This window comes from Lampetra planeri, chromosome 24 (genome assembly GCF_965212315.1).
Source record: "Lampetra planeri chromosome 24, kcLamPlan1.2.h2, whole genome shotgun sequence".
In the NCBI taxonomy this organism is placed as follows: domain Eukaryota; kingdom Metazoa; phylum Chordata; class Hyperoartia; order Petromyzontiformes; family Petromyzontidae; genus Lampetra; species Lampetra planeri.
The window spans coordinates 12,464,600-12,480,816 of NC_136130.1; the positions used below are offsets into that span (position 1 = coordinate 12,464,600).

Below are 16,217 nucleotides of genomic sequence, written 5' to 3' on the forward strand. Positions count from 1 at the left end.
GTCACGTCGTGAACGTATCTCCATAGCAAGGCATGTGGGAACATTCTACCCATCGTGGAGATAAGAGCTCACTTCAAGCGATCTCAGAAACAGTTCTATAACATCTCGTTCTGTTGGCTGTTGCAATAAAATTGGTAAAAGGCAAAGTATTAATGTAATTGTAGAGAGAGATACCAGTCTGTTCAAGCAACACGCCAGCAATGCCACGTGCTTTATGCAAAGTCCAACAAGAGGGCATCTGGCGGGGCTCGTGGCGCGCCTCAGTGGCTCCCTCGGGCGGCTTCCTCCGGGAACCTCTCGCCTGTTGCAGGAACCTCTCGCCTGCTGCTTGAGGATCGCGCCTGTTGCGGGAACCTCTCGCCTGCTGCTTGAGGATCGCGCCTGTTGCAGGAACCTCTCGCCTGCTGCTTGAGGATCGCGCCTGTTGCAGGAACCTCTCGCCTGCTGCTTGAGGATCGCGCCTGTTGCGGGAACCTCTCGCCTGCTGCTTGAGGATCGCGCGGGGACGAGGCCCGGCAGCCCACGCAGGTGCAGGGCCTGGGGCAGATGCTGGGCATCGCGAATTGCGCCCACAGAATCCATAAAACATCTTCTCATATCTGTGCAAGTTACAAATACTGCTTTGCAAGCTCTGTGCAAAATAGAACAGAGCTCATCCTATACCCATTTACAACACTTTGCTAACCCCAATGTCTCTGTGAAAAATAGACACATTAAGATGTTTTGTGTGAATTTTGTCAAAGGTTAATGCCATTAAGTACACACTTAATTTCAGCAGAAACTGTAACTTTAGATTGTAACCACATGTATTTTTAGGTGAACACCAGAGAGCAATGCTTTGTTTATGAACTGTTCGCATGAAAACTGCACAATGTGTGCTGCAGCCCGCCTCGCACTGTGTCCCGTGTGCATTGTTCGATGTGAGCGCAGCCCCTCGGCATTTCTTGGCAGTGATGTCATGCTGGCAGTGATATAGTGCTGGCCAGTTGAAGTGGTCGGGTGCAGTGTGTGTGGCATGTGAAGTGCATGGGAACAGTCGCAACTATTCATGGTGGCTCTTAAAAGCAGCGTGAACCTGAATGTGTGTGTATGTTGAACTTCTTTCGCGCCGTACGTAGCCAACGGTGCTCATCGGAGGTGCGGGGGAAGGACAACAAACTAAACACAAAAATAAGAACTCAGAGTGAAAATAAAACACTTTCAATTGTTTGTCTTTCCCCAATGTTTGTTGTTGTGCTGTTGATATCCAATCGGAACTCTTGCTAAACAAGCGCATCGCCCCATTTCGGAAATGTCCCGTGGAAGCAGATAACACAGAACCTCGTCTGAAATCCCTTCAAGTGAAACGGTTTATTCACACACTATGGATAACTGCACCCGGATAGATGTTCGTTGCATCATAAAATAATGGTTCATTTAATTCTTTGAACTTTAATTCTAGCCGAACAAAGTGAAAAATAATTAAATATAATCTTGTGCAGTCATTGGTGACTCGTGTGAGCCCACCAGGTGTCTATCCTTCAGGAGCCTGGTTCATAATCACGAGCAGCTAGCTGCTGAACCCCAGATTCAAACTCCGAATCTGATTTGCAATGTCAGCTTAGTGCTCTGACCGCTGAGCCATGCGCCCATCTCAATACAAATGTCACATTTTAGGCGGCTAGGGGCCGCCACGGAGAGCGAGATGGTGGGTGAGAGGGCGCGGGAGCGGAGTGAGAGGGCCAGAGTTGAGCATCTCCCGCACCCATTCCTCCTCCCCCTCCCTCATCAGCGGCCCTCTCACTTCCCTGAATCACTGCAGTGGTTGAGATCTTGGTTCGGGGTTGGCCTGGCCCGCAATCTCTCCAGGGTCTACAAAGTGAAAACAAAAGTTACATTCCTTCTCTGTGTGGATGTAAAAATGGTCGCCCAATGGAGACGGAACGGCCCTGGCCATGAGAATGTGGAATGACGATCCATGCCTCTCTCCGGTTTGAACACTGGAACCAGAGCCCACCCCTTACGCGCACTCCCCACACGATGGCAGTCCACTCATGCGTGGCATTGCTTCAAAGTGCTTCGCGCGTGGGTCTTGCAAATGTCATTTATCATGGATCGTCATCATCATTCTCAGTCATGGTCAGTCTACTGCTGGCTGAATGTTGACCCAACAAGCCACCGCCAGCTCACGTGCTCCTGTGAGGCAAGAACCCACCTCCAGCACCTGCGCGGGAGCTGATTTAATCGCAGTTGCATCTCTTCTTGCTCTCGACAAATCGCAGATATCATCACGATCAATGATGCTGGAGATGCCACTGCACCTCAAAATCACTTCATTTCGTTCTGCCAGATCCTGCAACCGCTGCAGAGTGGACACTCAACCTGCGGTGTCTGCGCTGACGGGAGTAGCCAGAATCTGCATACAGCTACAACCTAAAGTAGAGAAGTTCATGTTTTAGTTTAATTAAATTCTAGCACTGACCCGTACACCAACACAGACATTGCCCCTGCCTCTTATACCCATTTATTATCCCTAAAGTTAATCTCTGTCCAATATTGCTCAATTGCTTTTGTCGGCCATTCAACACTCGCTGTGCCAGTCTTGCTGCGCCTCCTAAGCACAGGTACCTGTGTACCTGTGTACCTACACAGGTACACAGGTACCTGCATACGACGCTCTCGCTTCCTCGTGGCACCGGCATGGAAATTCGGACTGGAGCGAGTCCCCTAGGAATTAGAGAAATTGTCATCAGCATCACCGTGGCGAATTTTTAAACCAAGCCTCCCAAATAAGTTGGAGTTGCTACCTGTCCAGGAATTGGCATCTGGGATTCGGGTGCCAGGAGTTTACTTGTGCCGAGATCTGGGAATGTGTTATTTTATTTCGGTAAACTGCACAGTTCGGATCGCCCGAGAGCCATTGACTGACTGAGGCATATGTCCTGGTTCGGTCTGCAATGGAAATGTGGCGACCCTCCACGTCTCGTGATTCAGGGTCACAATGGGATTCAGGACTATCATGTTGTGGTACTTTGTGGGCAGTGTAGCGCCTCTCGCGGCTGCAGGGGTCACGTGAAGGAGTGGGGGGGGCGACGTCCGCCCCCTCCACTCCTTCCTCCACCGCGACGTTCGCCCCCCGCCGACCGGGTGACCGCCCCCCCCCCCGCGTTAGCGCCCCCTCTGAGGGACACAGCCCAATGTCTGGCTCACCGCCTCGTTGCCCACTGTCTGGAAGGGCGCTGCGCTTTTCATATTCCGCCCTCTGTCCCCCCCCCCCCAATGTCGTGAGTAACTCATTGCGGTTGGCCCAGGGAACCTTTTCTTTCTGCGCCCATATCATTTCAAACCAATTTCAGGGCATCGCTATGTAACCTGCCCTGAAAGGGTCGGCCGATCTCCTGGCACCGGGGAACCGTGGGACCTTCCCTCTCGGGGCCCTTCGGATTCGACCCCGTTGTGCCAGGCCATCCCCGCCAGGACACCACGTGGGTGCAAGCGCGTGCTCGGGGTGGGGGTAGTGGACAATCGCGGTCGTGGCACCACAACTGCATACATGAATCCACAAGCATAGATTCTCACCCGCTATAAGATTTGTGTATCATGAGCTTAAATAATCAATCATATAATCGGTTAATTGTTAAATTTTACCCCCTAATGAACATGCAGGTGCTTTAGTAACCACTGTGATCATTGAAATGTCGCGTTGTCTTCAGTAGGCTGGAGACAAAGGAGTCATATGTCACACAATATACAAAATCAATAAATTCACCGGCGCTCACATTCCAGAGGCAAGTACAGTATGTAGGCACACAACACAGGTGAGCGAGGGGCGCTGTGGTCGCCAAGTGTTTTGTCAACCGAGGCAGGCGGAGTGAGCGTGGGCATGGCTAGCCACTCACCCCGCCTGTATCCCAGGTCTGTGGAGGCCGGCCCAGTGCGGCTCAGCTCCACACACGCCACAAACACGCACTCACGGGCTCTGAAACCACTCAAGATCGACGCGGAGTTGATGCCCCGTGTTCCGCCTCGTTTCGTGAGAATGGCGGCCGTGTGTGTGAATTCTGCCTGGAGCTGGAATCGCACCTCTGGATTGCAGGCGCAGCGGGCGACCCGTGGCACTGCCGCAGCAGCAGCAGCAGCTCCCTCCCTCTCCCCGCAGAACGAGCGCGCGTCCTTGACACATGACCGATCGTCATCCCCAGCCGGACGAACTGTGTTGTTTGCGATATGGGAGTAACGGTAAACATGTTGTGGTTGTTGCTAGACATCTCTCGCAAAAGTGATTTTGACAAACCTCGTCTCGTCCAAAGCTCTATCTGTCCTACCTCGTGTCGCTCTTCAACCACTTGGGTCAGAGGTTTGGTTTTCTCAACGCACTCGCAGTGCAAGGCACTCAATACAAGATTAATACCATGCATTTTTAATTCATATTAAAACCTGTAATAGTGCGGACCGTGTAGCGTGGTGAATAATTAACAGTCGCCAGCATCGTCACGTTTACAATCGGCGTGTGTAATGTTTACCGTGTCAATGGCACTCCACTGTATTTCATACAAATCGTTGCCGGGCCAACGACCCCGGGCTCGGACACTTGGGCACTGATGGCTGGAACACGGCACGCTGCGCGGCCACTATTGAGTGACTACAGCTCGCGACTGCTCGAGTGTTTCAATGGAGGTGCACGCAGTAGGGCCGTGCCCATTACAATCACTCGTGGTGGTGGTGACTGAGTTGATGAGACAGGTCCCTGGAGATGCCTCGCCGTGAGTTCGTCACTCACCTGGAACAGCCGAGGAAGCGACCAACTCTGCACTCTCAGGGGCTCAGAGATGGCCAAACACGGTATGAGAATACAGCACAATCGTCACACAGACTCACCAGCATACTCGCCACGTCACGGACAAACTCACCATCAACTCACCAGCAAACTCACCAACGTATCATCAAGCTCAACAACTCGCCGGCAAACTCCCCAAATTATCAAACTCACCACAAACTCACCAGTGAATGAATCACCTCACCAACCAACTTGTCACAACAATCAGTACAGTGCTGCAACGCACGCAATGCCCGCTCACAAACGCTTGCACAAACTCTGCACTGCATGCAACGGTTTGATCCCTGTTGTTGACCTGCGTGGCTCCAGGGGAAATGAAGAAACACATTACATCACTGTTGAATGTTGTGGATTGTCGTGTACAGTACTAATAATACAACTAGTGCCTTTTCCCAACATGTAGTGGCTAGCATCATACGCATATTGCATGCGCGTTTTCAAACTTCAATACATTTAATTCGTACATTAATTCACAAATAATCGCCCTGTTACGATGATTACCACCATTATGATTACCAATTTACCATAGCACACATGGTAAACGCGTAATTATAAAATGTGTCCAAGCGAAATTAATGGAGAGTCCTTGGTTGGCAAGAGCCGGGAAGTGTTCGTTCACGTATCGAGTGGCGGGCCCGCGCGGCCCATTGGCCACGCCGCAAAGTGCAGCACGATGAGTGGGCCACATGCCCACCGCGGTGGCCTCACGCAGCCAGGCGAGATGAGACCTCCTCCTCCTCCTCGTGGCCACCTTTGTGTTTGTGCATCGCCAAGCACAGAGGCCTGCATGGCAACTGCATTTTTTTGGCATTTATTAATCCAGTTCGCAAGTAAAGTTCCGTATGAGGTTATTGCGAATGCTGTTTCTAATCTGTATCTATGCCTTGTGTTTGGGAGTGGGGTGTTTCCTGTTGCTGAAGATGAGAGCCATGTTTGTGCACATCTATGGGGCCCATGTGCACAGTGGAATTTTTCACCAATTACTCCAGGATACGGAAAAGCTTTTAGGTTAGGGTTAAGCTGCTGGGATAGTCAAAATCGTGTCAAGTTCAAATGAGCATTTAGGTATTGGTGTTCATCTCCTGTTTTACAGCCCTGAATTGGTGGTGGAAATTCCACGTTCCTCTTGCGGCAGCGAGTCTATCAATTGGTACTCATCACTGTTGACCTCCTCGATGCATGGGCTTCTCCAGGTTCTCTTGGGTTTCTCACCCAATGCCAACCACTCATGCATTGTCCATATATCCCAGTGCTGCACCTTGCTGAAGGAGCGTCTTGAGACTCCGCGAGGCTCCACTGTGTAAACAATGAGTAGTAGTCGTATTGTTATCCTGGTTGTTGCATGCACACCTATTGCCTAAGCACCCCTCACGCACGAGGCACTCATAAATCCCCTCGCTCATCCTTGCGCCCAAAAGATGAAACCCCACATCCTCGCCAGCAGCGGTCCCTCTTCAGGCAGGACAGATGGAGCGAATGTCTAAGCTCAACTCGATGTTAATTGACGCAGAAACATATTCTTTGGGTCGTTCGGTAAAGTCATGTAGATAGGTTCAAAGATAAATAACAAGAAACTGCGACGTTTCGATCGCAACACAGAGTCTTCCTGATGACGAACGCTTGTGTTGCGATCGAAACGTCGCAGTTTTTTGTTATTTTCCTTTGAACCTATCTACGTGACTTTACCGAAAGACCCAAAGAATATGAATTCCTGGAATGACAAAGGTTTTAAGTCAAGATTTGACGCAGAAACGTGAGGAGAAACAAAGTGATGGATTCAAGAAGGGAAGGGGGGAGGGTAGAGGTCCCCCCCTCTCTTAAGACCTCGAACATTAGTATGTTTTTATATTTATGAGTCAAGAATGTCTGTGTGTCCCGCACGTGACGTCACTCCACATGCCACACCCCCATCATTAATATGCACGAGCGGGTGGGTTTTTACTCTCACGCAGAAGAAGGTCGAGCGGAAATAAAATAATAAATCGCAAATTCACTTTAAGTTTGACGTTTCTTTATTGAAAGTGAATCTAATAAATAATTATACGCGGCAACAAAGTGGATTTGGTGTCTTTATTTATTTCTTCAGCACTTGAGACAAAAGGTAAATCTAATTTATGCTTCTAAATTATGGTAAAATAGACATTTCTCGGTGATATTCCAGATATTGTATCGATTTCCAATTAATTCCCACCCCAGTGACCGAAAGCAGAAGAGAATAAAGTATCAGAGCAGTGAATTTGAACACATTGAAGGTCAGTTATATACAGTGCTACAGTGAACTGCAGTGAAGTGTTTGATGACGTACTTTCGTGCAAGATCCACTGCCATTAAATTGACACAAGATACAATTATACTCTGCTCAATTTTTTCGTTAATATTACAGCTTCCGTCCTAGGACAAACAAAGAAGGTAGTATTTGGATATTTACTAGAGACAATGTATTGATTGTTTTGTTGTATTAAAGCAGGGCCCTATTTACATAGCTTCACATCTCGGACCCACGCCCTTACTAAATAAGTTTCTGGATCTGCTTCTGGAGAAAGGCCTCACTAAGTTGGACCACTGACCATACCTTGTCTGCTAGTGCAGTGGTCCATCAGTGTAACTCCTAGCGTTTAGTCAGTCAAGCTGCACCAGGCTGGCTGGTGACAGCCAGCAAGTCGGAACTTGCATGGCCATGGTTTCAAAGCCAAACACACAGGCGCTATTAGCCTCCATGTGTGTTTGGTGTTTATATGTTCAACATTTTATGATTCATAACCTTTGAGCCATGCATGTACAGTAGAGGTGGATAGCAACGCATCGATTCGTCGATTAATAATGATCCGTAAGCTAAACGATGCGTGCGTCGCATCTCGTGTCTTGAGATTGGGAATTCTCCTCCGATCACTCACACCGTGGGCACACGCGAGCGTCTACAGGACAGACAGGGCAGCAAGAGAGAGGAGGCTGTGGAGCAAGATGTCTCATGTGTGCAGGCGGTGCAATTGCATCGCGGCCAGAGGGGCTGCAGGGGCCACAGGGCTAAGAGGAGAGAAGACATCGGACAGGGGGGTCCATCTCATGCGTGCACCGGGAGCCATGGCAACCGCGCTGCGCCACGTGGTGGTGCCGCTTCCCATCACACGTGGTGCCGCTTCCCATCACACGTGGTGGTGGTGGCGGCGGTGGCGCTGACTTGGATGGCTCCACGTGCGCCGTGCGGCCATTCGAGGCTGCCCCAGTCACCACGGCGTTAAAACGAATTCTTCAATCAAATCACAACCTTCAGATTCCACGTGAAATCGTTCAGCCGGATCTATTTAGGTTGTCATGTGTTCCGCTTTAGACTAATCCCATAGATATTCCTCGGTCAGCCTATACAAATTGTGCAGTATCCAGTCGTAAAATGCAACACAATGCCGGTACCAGGTCTGGGCACAAATAAGTTCCCGTCACATGAATATCGATGCCATTGTCCGGACTCGCTGGGTCAAGCCCGGGTACATGGCGGCGCTGGGATGAATCGACATTCATCGTGAACCCTCATACTCGCGATTTTCCAGAATAGTCCTGGCCCGCGGGCTCCGCTCTTGGCAGGCTCGGATTTGTCTCCAAGGCCACAACATTAATTCGAGATCCACACTGTGCCGCGTGCGGGGGAACACACAGAGCCATTTGGCTAAGCACTGTTATTTACATTTTCTCCGAATAGTTATACCAGGCCGACAAGTGTAACTGACTCGTTGACACTCTTGGTCAAGTTTATTTTGTTTAATTTCAAATTGTTGTATTTGTTTTGGAGGGGGTGAGAACTCCGGAGGCCAGGATGAGCTTCATTTGCGAGAGTGACCTGTCGCGAGTAGCGCGAGGTGCTGGTGAGATGATGATGATGAGGAATGTTATTTCAGTGTTGTCACGTGACAGAAGGGTTGTGATACATTTTGCGGGAATATTTTGCCGGGCCAGTGCAATGTTTGATGTGAGCTCCCGTTATTGGTACAAGCTAACGTGACTGTACAGTCCTTCGCGTCTATTTACCGCTGGGTTATTTGACCATACTTCACCTCACTGGTCAGTGCGGCTTGGTTCGGCGTGAACACGGAAGCTGGAGCGTAGCACACAACACAACTGTGGATTTTAATGCATTGCCTTCTGCTGGCAACGTAAAAGTAAATAGATTTACACGTGAGAGCAAAGGTTAAACACCACCATCGCTCCCTGTTCCGTTCTGTCCAAGATGCCGTGCCACCACCGCGTTGAGAGCTGACGTCTCTGCTTGCACAAAGAGAGGTCTGCACTGAACTTGGTTGATGAGACACAATGTACCGCTGTGGGGAGGCGAGGCAGGTGTCCCGGTCAAGCACCGCAAGCCAAACGATGGGTACTCTCCCACAGTGGAGGTGGAACGATTCACCTCTACCCAGGGAATCAATTATCGTGATTCAGGGCCTCCATTTGACGTGGTACAGGAGGATGTGGGGCTGAGTGGACTTGCTGATGACCGGTACCTGCGGTGTTGAGGTCGACCTCTGTTGAGGAGGTTCGCGAAGGACGCGACTGGGCAGTCGCCCTCCAATAACAACGGAGGGTGAAGGAGCAACGCTCACAACGAGCAGAGCTGCAGGAGATTAAAATGCAGCGAGTCGGCACAGTGTGGAACACAGGCGGTGCCTATGCAAGTCATCTCAGTCAACCCATGGCACCTGGGTCTGTCCCGTGACCTCCTGTCAGCGCGCATTCGACACTTTACGTGGCCTCATGGTGCAACAACAGCAACCGCCATTCGCCACTACGTGGCGGGACGTCACCACGGCGCCTGTGCCAGGCTATGTGCACCTTTAGGCCACGTGAAGTGTCGAACGCCCGCTGGCAGGAGGTCACGGGGCAGACCCAGCAGGTGCCACGGGTCGATTGACTGAGATGACCGAGATGACTGGCTGATGCACCACCTGTGCCCCCTACTGTGCCAACTCGCTGTGATTTATCGGCCCGGCGCTCCGCTCGTTGTTATGCTCTTGCCCTCCGTTGTTGCTGGAGGGCGACTGCCTCCCAACTGCCCAGCAACATCGTCCTTCACGAGCCTCCTCCTCAAGCTGCACCCAGCCTGGCACAAGCACCGTGGTGACATCACCACCGCATCGTGGCCGGCGTCGTGGGCAGGCGCGCGCGCTGCGGTGTCGGCGCGCGCGCGCCTGCCCCCTCTGCTGAGTGGCGCTCTGCTCGCGCTGCCCCCGTGGGCACAGGTGACACGTGACACCTCGCGGGGCCCGCTCGGCCGCTGCCCACCCGTGGCGAGCACTCTGAGCTTCATCTCTGGAGCCGCGGTCACCGGCGCGGGTGTAACGCTGCACCACTCCCCCCCACCTGCACCCTCCACCAGCTCCACACCGACCCACCACCACCTCCACACCACTCTCCGGGCGGTTCTGTCGATTTGTATGATTCAGAGATCACGATTACATTCTTTAACATTACTGCTAAATATGACGGCCACTAGTGGTGGGATGAATCCATTATTTGCAATACACGAATCTAAAAACATTTATTCTTACACGCGATTTTAAGCACTAATCTTCGGCTTAAAATCTATATTTGACCAATAATCATTACACCCTAGTGACTGGCTTAATGGCCTTTAATACCCTGCAGTGTGTACTTAGACTGTGGCTGGACATGCCCCCAGCATCGGTGTCAACACATTCCTGTGCACTCGGGTGTGAATGTGTGCCTGGTGACACAACAACCCTGCTGTCCACGGGGACATCCAGGTGTGGATTACAGCGCCAGTGTCGTCTTTTGTGCCCTCCGTGTTCACAAACCGACCGCTGTCCCGCGCATTGTTCTCTTACAACGGAGAAACGTGGGATCTGAAACCCGACAACGATTGTTGAGCGTTGTCTAAAGCCGTTGGTTAAAACAAATTTTAATTTGTTGTTTAAGGATTTGTTTTAAAAAGGCAAGCTGGTGATTAAAGTATTAGAGTAGCCATTGTATCGTCTGCAGAGTAAACATCTTGTTCATGTTTTTGTAGACATGCAGCAGTGGTAGATCCAAGGGGTGGCGAGAAGGTAAACCCCCTACCACCCGGCCTTGAATCCCGAAAATTGCAATGTTGTTGATATTTCCATGCAGTGAGAGCAATTTGAATGTTATGTTTAGACTCATGTAGGGCCCTAATTACGAAGCTTCAGATTTCGGGACCGACCCCACCTCGTGAAGTTTCTAGATCTGCCTCCTCTGATGTACAAGGCAGTAATGTTCACAATCACAATATTTACGTATTTATCCTGGAAGAATCCGAGTTAGTTATTTGTCTGTAACAGTCGGCGATTAACACAACTGGCCAGTCGCACACAACCACTCAGGGTGGCTTTGACGGGGGCCAGCAACATGCCAAGTCCTGAGGTCACCTGACCTCCTCCAGGCTCTAATCAGCCAGAGGGAGATTAAAGCAATTGGTTTTTATATGTTTGGGATTAGCACTCTAATTTTGGTAAAAGACGAAGGGATTTGCCAGGTGATAATCTCATCTTGTTGTCTGGCCAGCTGTCGCAGGACACTGGGCGCTTTGCGAGGATGCCACGCCATTTGTGAGAGGAGCGGCGCTTTCCCCGCTCGTGTTGAGCTTTTCGCGGCACGGTCTCGCTTGGGCACGGTCTCCGGCATTCGGACATTTTCCACCCTTGATTGCGTTGAGTAAATAGACGTGAAGCCCGGCATGGACGGTGAGCATTTTGAGGTGAGTCCGTGTGGCCGGTGCGTGCACGAGTGCGTGTCCCTTGCTGAATTATTCATCAACGCGCCGTTAGTACAGGCAGTGGGACCTGTCGGCTGGCTCGCATTCATATTGAATTTCCAGCACACAGACCCTGCCACGGTTCTACCGGTAAACATCACGTGCCATGGTCATATTTGCGCGTGTACGGCCCTTGTGCCAATCCACTGCTGAACGGGGGCCTCCCCACACCGTGCGGGTCGCGGGGAGTTGTTTAACTTTGCTTCATCATGCTGGTTAGTGCGCCTTAGTGATTGTTGTAGCATAGTACTGTTCAATGCAAGCATAAATGTCCGTGCTCTGCTTTCTGCTTCTCATGCAGTAGTGGCCCGCAGCAAGAAAAGGACACCTGTTATGCATGGTGGCCACCCATCCCAGCACTATCCAGGCTCCGGCACCTGATGAGATCAGACAGATCTCTGAATGATCCCGGTGATTTGGTCATAGGCGAGTAATGTACTGTGTGTCGTGGCATGGCGGCGCGTGTTGTGTGTGGTGTGTTGTAGTAATATGGATAGATGGAGCTACAGTGCTGTTGGCAGCATATGAGAATGTTTGTGAAAGACCTCAGTCTCAGCACGGTGCATTTCCCAGGGCTTCGTCGTCATCTGCACAGGCTCACCTTGTGCACACCGCTGCCTTTTCTCCGCCCATTTGTTGGTTTTCCTATTGTTTGTGTGAATGCACATTTACAAGAGAATTGAATGGCCGCGCTAGAGTTGTGTTTGACTTGCTCGACATGAGCCACAGCTGGGGCTTGTGAAAGCGCCCACTGTGGGTGTTTCTCAGAGGTTCTTACGGCACTGTGGTGTGGGAACGACAGGCGGAATTCTCCATCGGGCTTCTCAGGTTCGAGCGATAATTCCTCTTTTTGTAGTGGTAGCAGTTAGTGATTTAAGCTTGACCAATTCAGAATTAGAATATTTCTTTATACTGGAGGAATCCAATGAGCTATAAAGATATTTTTCACAGATGTCCAGTTTACGTGGGGCAAACTATCTTCCAAGGAAGTAAATCAGTAATTGTTCCACGTATAGACACTTATAAATGGAGTTGACCAAACATCTCAATATATGATGACAGAGCTTGGATAAGCATTGGCGCCAGGTCTGGCTGCCTTCCTGCTTGCCTGGAGTTTCCAGCGCCTCCGTGAGAATACTCTACGAGCTACACATTCTTGAGATACAATTGCACGAAAGCGCCACATAAAATAAAAATAGTAATTATTGTCATAAAATACAGTAGAATCGTTGGATTATGTATTTTCGTCTAAGATGGCATTAAATTACTTTATATGAATACCTCGTAACCCACTTTAAATACATTATGAATTATCTAATAATGCACAATAACAGAACATGATTCTAATTTAAAGCTTTCGTGACTGCAGGGATTCATATTCTTGGTTCTTTCGATAAAATCACGGAGAAGAGAAATAATAAAATAATAAAAATACAACAAAAAATTCTCACGACGTTTTGATTATTGTATTATTTCCCTTCTACGTGACTTTACCGAAAGAACCAAGAATATGAATGTGATTCTAATTTGTATAAGTGTCCATGAGCGGTAGAACGCACCATGCAGTGATGTAAGGAGCAATTCGACTTAGGAAGTTTGAGAATTTGGTGTGAAATCTATAATAGTGTATACAAATCGTGGCAGTAATATAATCCTGCAATCTGCTATCACGTGCACTTGCGGTATTGCAGGTGGCAGGGTAAAGTTGACGGGGAATATAAAAAGCCACAGTGAAGTGAGAGATTGGTGATGTTAAAGAAGAATTTGAATGGAGGAATTAAATAACATGTGGCTGTTGTGGGTGTTGGTCTCCCCAACGATGAGAGAGGGGAGCGGTGGTATTCGTTTTGATAGAGGAAGCTGAAAGAGGAGGGTTGGGTTTTGCAATGAGTGGAGTGTTTGTTTTGTAAATGTTGGAAGATTGATAGACAGGTTCTCAGAGGTGGTCAGTTGGCATTGAGGGTGGCGATGGCAGCGGGGATTAAGCAACGGCTACAATATTAGGCACCCGCCCTCTCCAGAGGTACGTGCAAGTACCACGTGGCGAGCTCATTCATTTACCCAAACGTGGTGGTGATGCCCACGGAGGCCGATGTCCAGCGCAAAGACAAAGATCCCCCTCATAGCCTTAACAGACTGTTGGAGCAAGTGTTGTTAGCGAGCACCTATTAAGGCCAGAACGGCACCCGAGGTGACGAACTGTAAAATGGCATTCGATGTCCTCAATTGGGCTTAGACATCGCCCCTACCACGAAAACGTGGCAGGACCCTGCTGGCAAAACGAGTCTCGAGACGGAGGCTTTCCCTGCGTAACAGGCGTCATCGTCATCTCGGCCCACATCAATTCCTGCCACCAGGACGCTGCTGCCAATTAAAACCCGGACAGGTGGCAACTCTGGGCAGCATACAACCACATCGAGCCCGTTGGCGTGGTGCGATAATGACGCACATGAGTTCGTCAGCGGGAATGCAATCGATACCCCGCGGATTGCACCCCTGAATTCCATCCTGACAATGGCATTGAAATGTCACCAAGCGTCGAGAGGGCTGTGCACTGCGGATACGTGCGGTGGTGGCGGTGGTGGCTGTCGTGCATGTACAGTTGTAACGCAGGATGGCTGGGAATGTTGGTGTCCATAGTAACGCCGCGGGGACCCACGCGCCACGGCTGGAGCACGCGCACGCGCGAGTCGTTTGCGGCGTTCCGTGTGACCGGGGTGGCGGTGGCGCGTTCACCGCTCCCTGTTGAGGCTGTAGTCCGAGCCCAGTAGGGCGCCCTGGTTAATACTGCGCAGCGGTATTCACCAATACATACTACCCGCCATCTGCTTCACATTTGCCGAGGCGTTTAATAAGCATCGTATAAATGCGAGTACTGTCATTAATACATCAGAATGTATGCGAGGAGGATTGCCAACCTGCACCGGAATCGGCAAGTGTGTTCACTTGGCAGGGATTGGCTTATACCGAGAACCGGCGATGAGCGTTCTCACAGCATACAGCACAGTGTCGGTAGACCTCGGCCTGCTTGAGACAAAATGATCGCGTTTGGTCTACAGTCGAAAATGTGGCAACCTTAGAAGAGGACAATGCGACACATCCCCACGCACGCGTCTCAGATGTGCAGCTTTACAAAGCGGCCAAGAGGGCACAGGCGTGCGGCGTGACGAAGCACGCGGTTACATGGGCACAGGGCGAGTGAGGGGCGTGTGTGCGAGACTTGAGAAGGGTCAGGGTGCTGTGGGAAATGTGTGCTCCCAGGCACGGCTAGCATCAGTGTTCAGCGATATCCTAACCAGTTTTGAATCCCTCCTCGGTCGATCCAGCCTAAAATGTGCACCTGGTGTCTGGTCTGGGGTGTGAACATCAGCACTGGGGAGACAAATGCCACCAGGTGTGGTGCTGGCCATACCCACACCGCCTTGTGCATCGCTGCTCTCTCAACAGAACTTGCCCACGTCGTCTGTCAATCGACCTAGAGGGGCGTGTCTGTGCGTATGTGTCTGTGCGTATGTGTGTGTGCGTGTGTGTGCGCGTGTGTGTTCGTGTGTGTGTGCGTGTGTGTGTGTGCGCGTGTGCGTATGTGTGTGTGTGCGCGTGTGTCTGTGCGTATGTGTGTGTGCGTGTGTGTGTGCTTGTGTGTGAGCGGTAATGTAGAGGTTAGCGTGCTGCACTCCGAACCCAGCGACCCGAGTTCGATTCTCGCTCATCACCAATAACAGTCGCGAATGTTCGAACACGCCCTGGGCCTGCCCTAGGTCGACTCAGCCTCAAATGAGTATATGGTGCAGTGTGTAAACATCGCCACTAGGGAGACAAAGGCGGCCGGGCGTGGTGCTGGCCACCCACCCCCACGTGTGCCGTGCCGACCTTCATAGGTGATCGCTAACAGCACTTGCCCCAACAGTCTGTTATGCCTATACTGGGGATCTTTGTCTTTGTGTGTGTTCAAGAGCGGGTGAGTGCGTTTGTGGAAGTGGGACATTTCACGAGAGTCCGACATGCGCACACACTCGCGGCCCAATTCATTTCTCGTTTGTTTTCACACTTTTTGGCGTTAGTTATTGGGCAAAGCGATGATGATGATAACGATTATGTGGAGGATTCTAATCAACCAATAGCGTCCCTACATCCCCACGGATAAAATGAGTTTCACTGCAGCAGTCATTTGAGTGGCGATGCGCTCCAATCCACGTGGGCCTGGGTTGTATTCACAACCTTACTCTGGCATTTCTGGAGCCAATAGCAGTGGCCAAGTTTAGTAAATGCCCTGGCTGTGCCAACACCAGTGTTAGGGGAGCAGAAAGCGGTGGGCATGGCACTGCCCACATCTCCCGCAGATGCCACGCGAAGCAAAGGAAGACGGTGCATCCCAAGTTCGGTGGATACAGCAACTCACACGCGGTTGTTTTGTAAATGCAAATATATTGTGTGACTGTTTTGTGACTGACACCGACTGCATTGATTCACGCATGGCTGTGAAGGAGTGTTGGGCTGTGTCTCTGATAGGGTTGTCACCTGTCCGGGTTTGGCCCGGACGGTCCGGACAGTCTGGGAATTGGCATCTGTGTTCGAGTGGCAGGAGTGAATGTGTGCTGAGATCTGGTGGTGTTGTGTTGACCT

At 50.6% G+C, this 16,217-nt stretch overlaps 1 protein-coding gene across 1 annotated transcript in view; it reads left to right on the forward strand.

Moving 5' to 3' along the window:
* Positions 1–7,897: 7,897 nt before the first annotated feature.
* Positions 7,898–16,217, forward strand: part of LOC144726848 (uncharacterized) — a 29,137-nt gene continuing 20,817 nt past the window's right edge. The window contains exons 1-4 of the mRNA XM_078605803.1: positions 7,898–7,924; positions 10,042–10,137; positions 11,345–11,388; positions 12,363–12,422. Of these exons, the coding sequence (XP_078461929.1) occupies positions 7,898–7,924; positions 10,042–10,137; positions 11,345–11,388; positions 12,363–12,422 (227 nt within the window). The remainder of the gene's footprint in view (positions 7,925–10,041; positions 10,138–11,344; positions 11,389–12,362; positions 12,423–16,217) is intronic.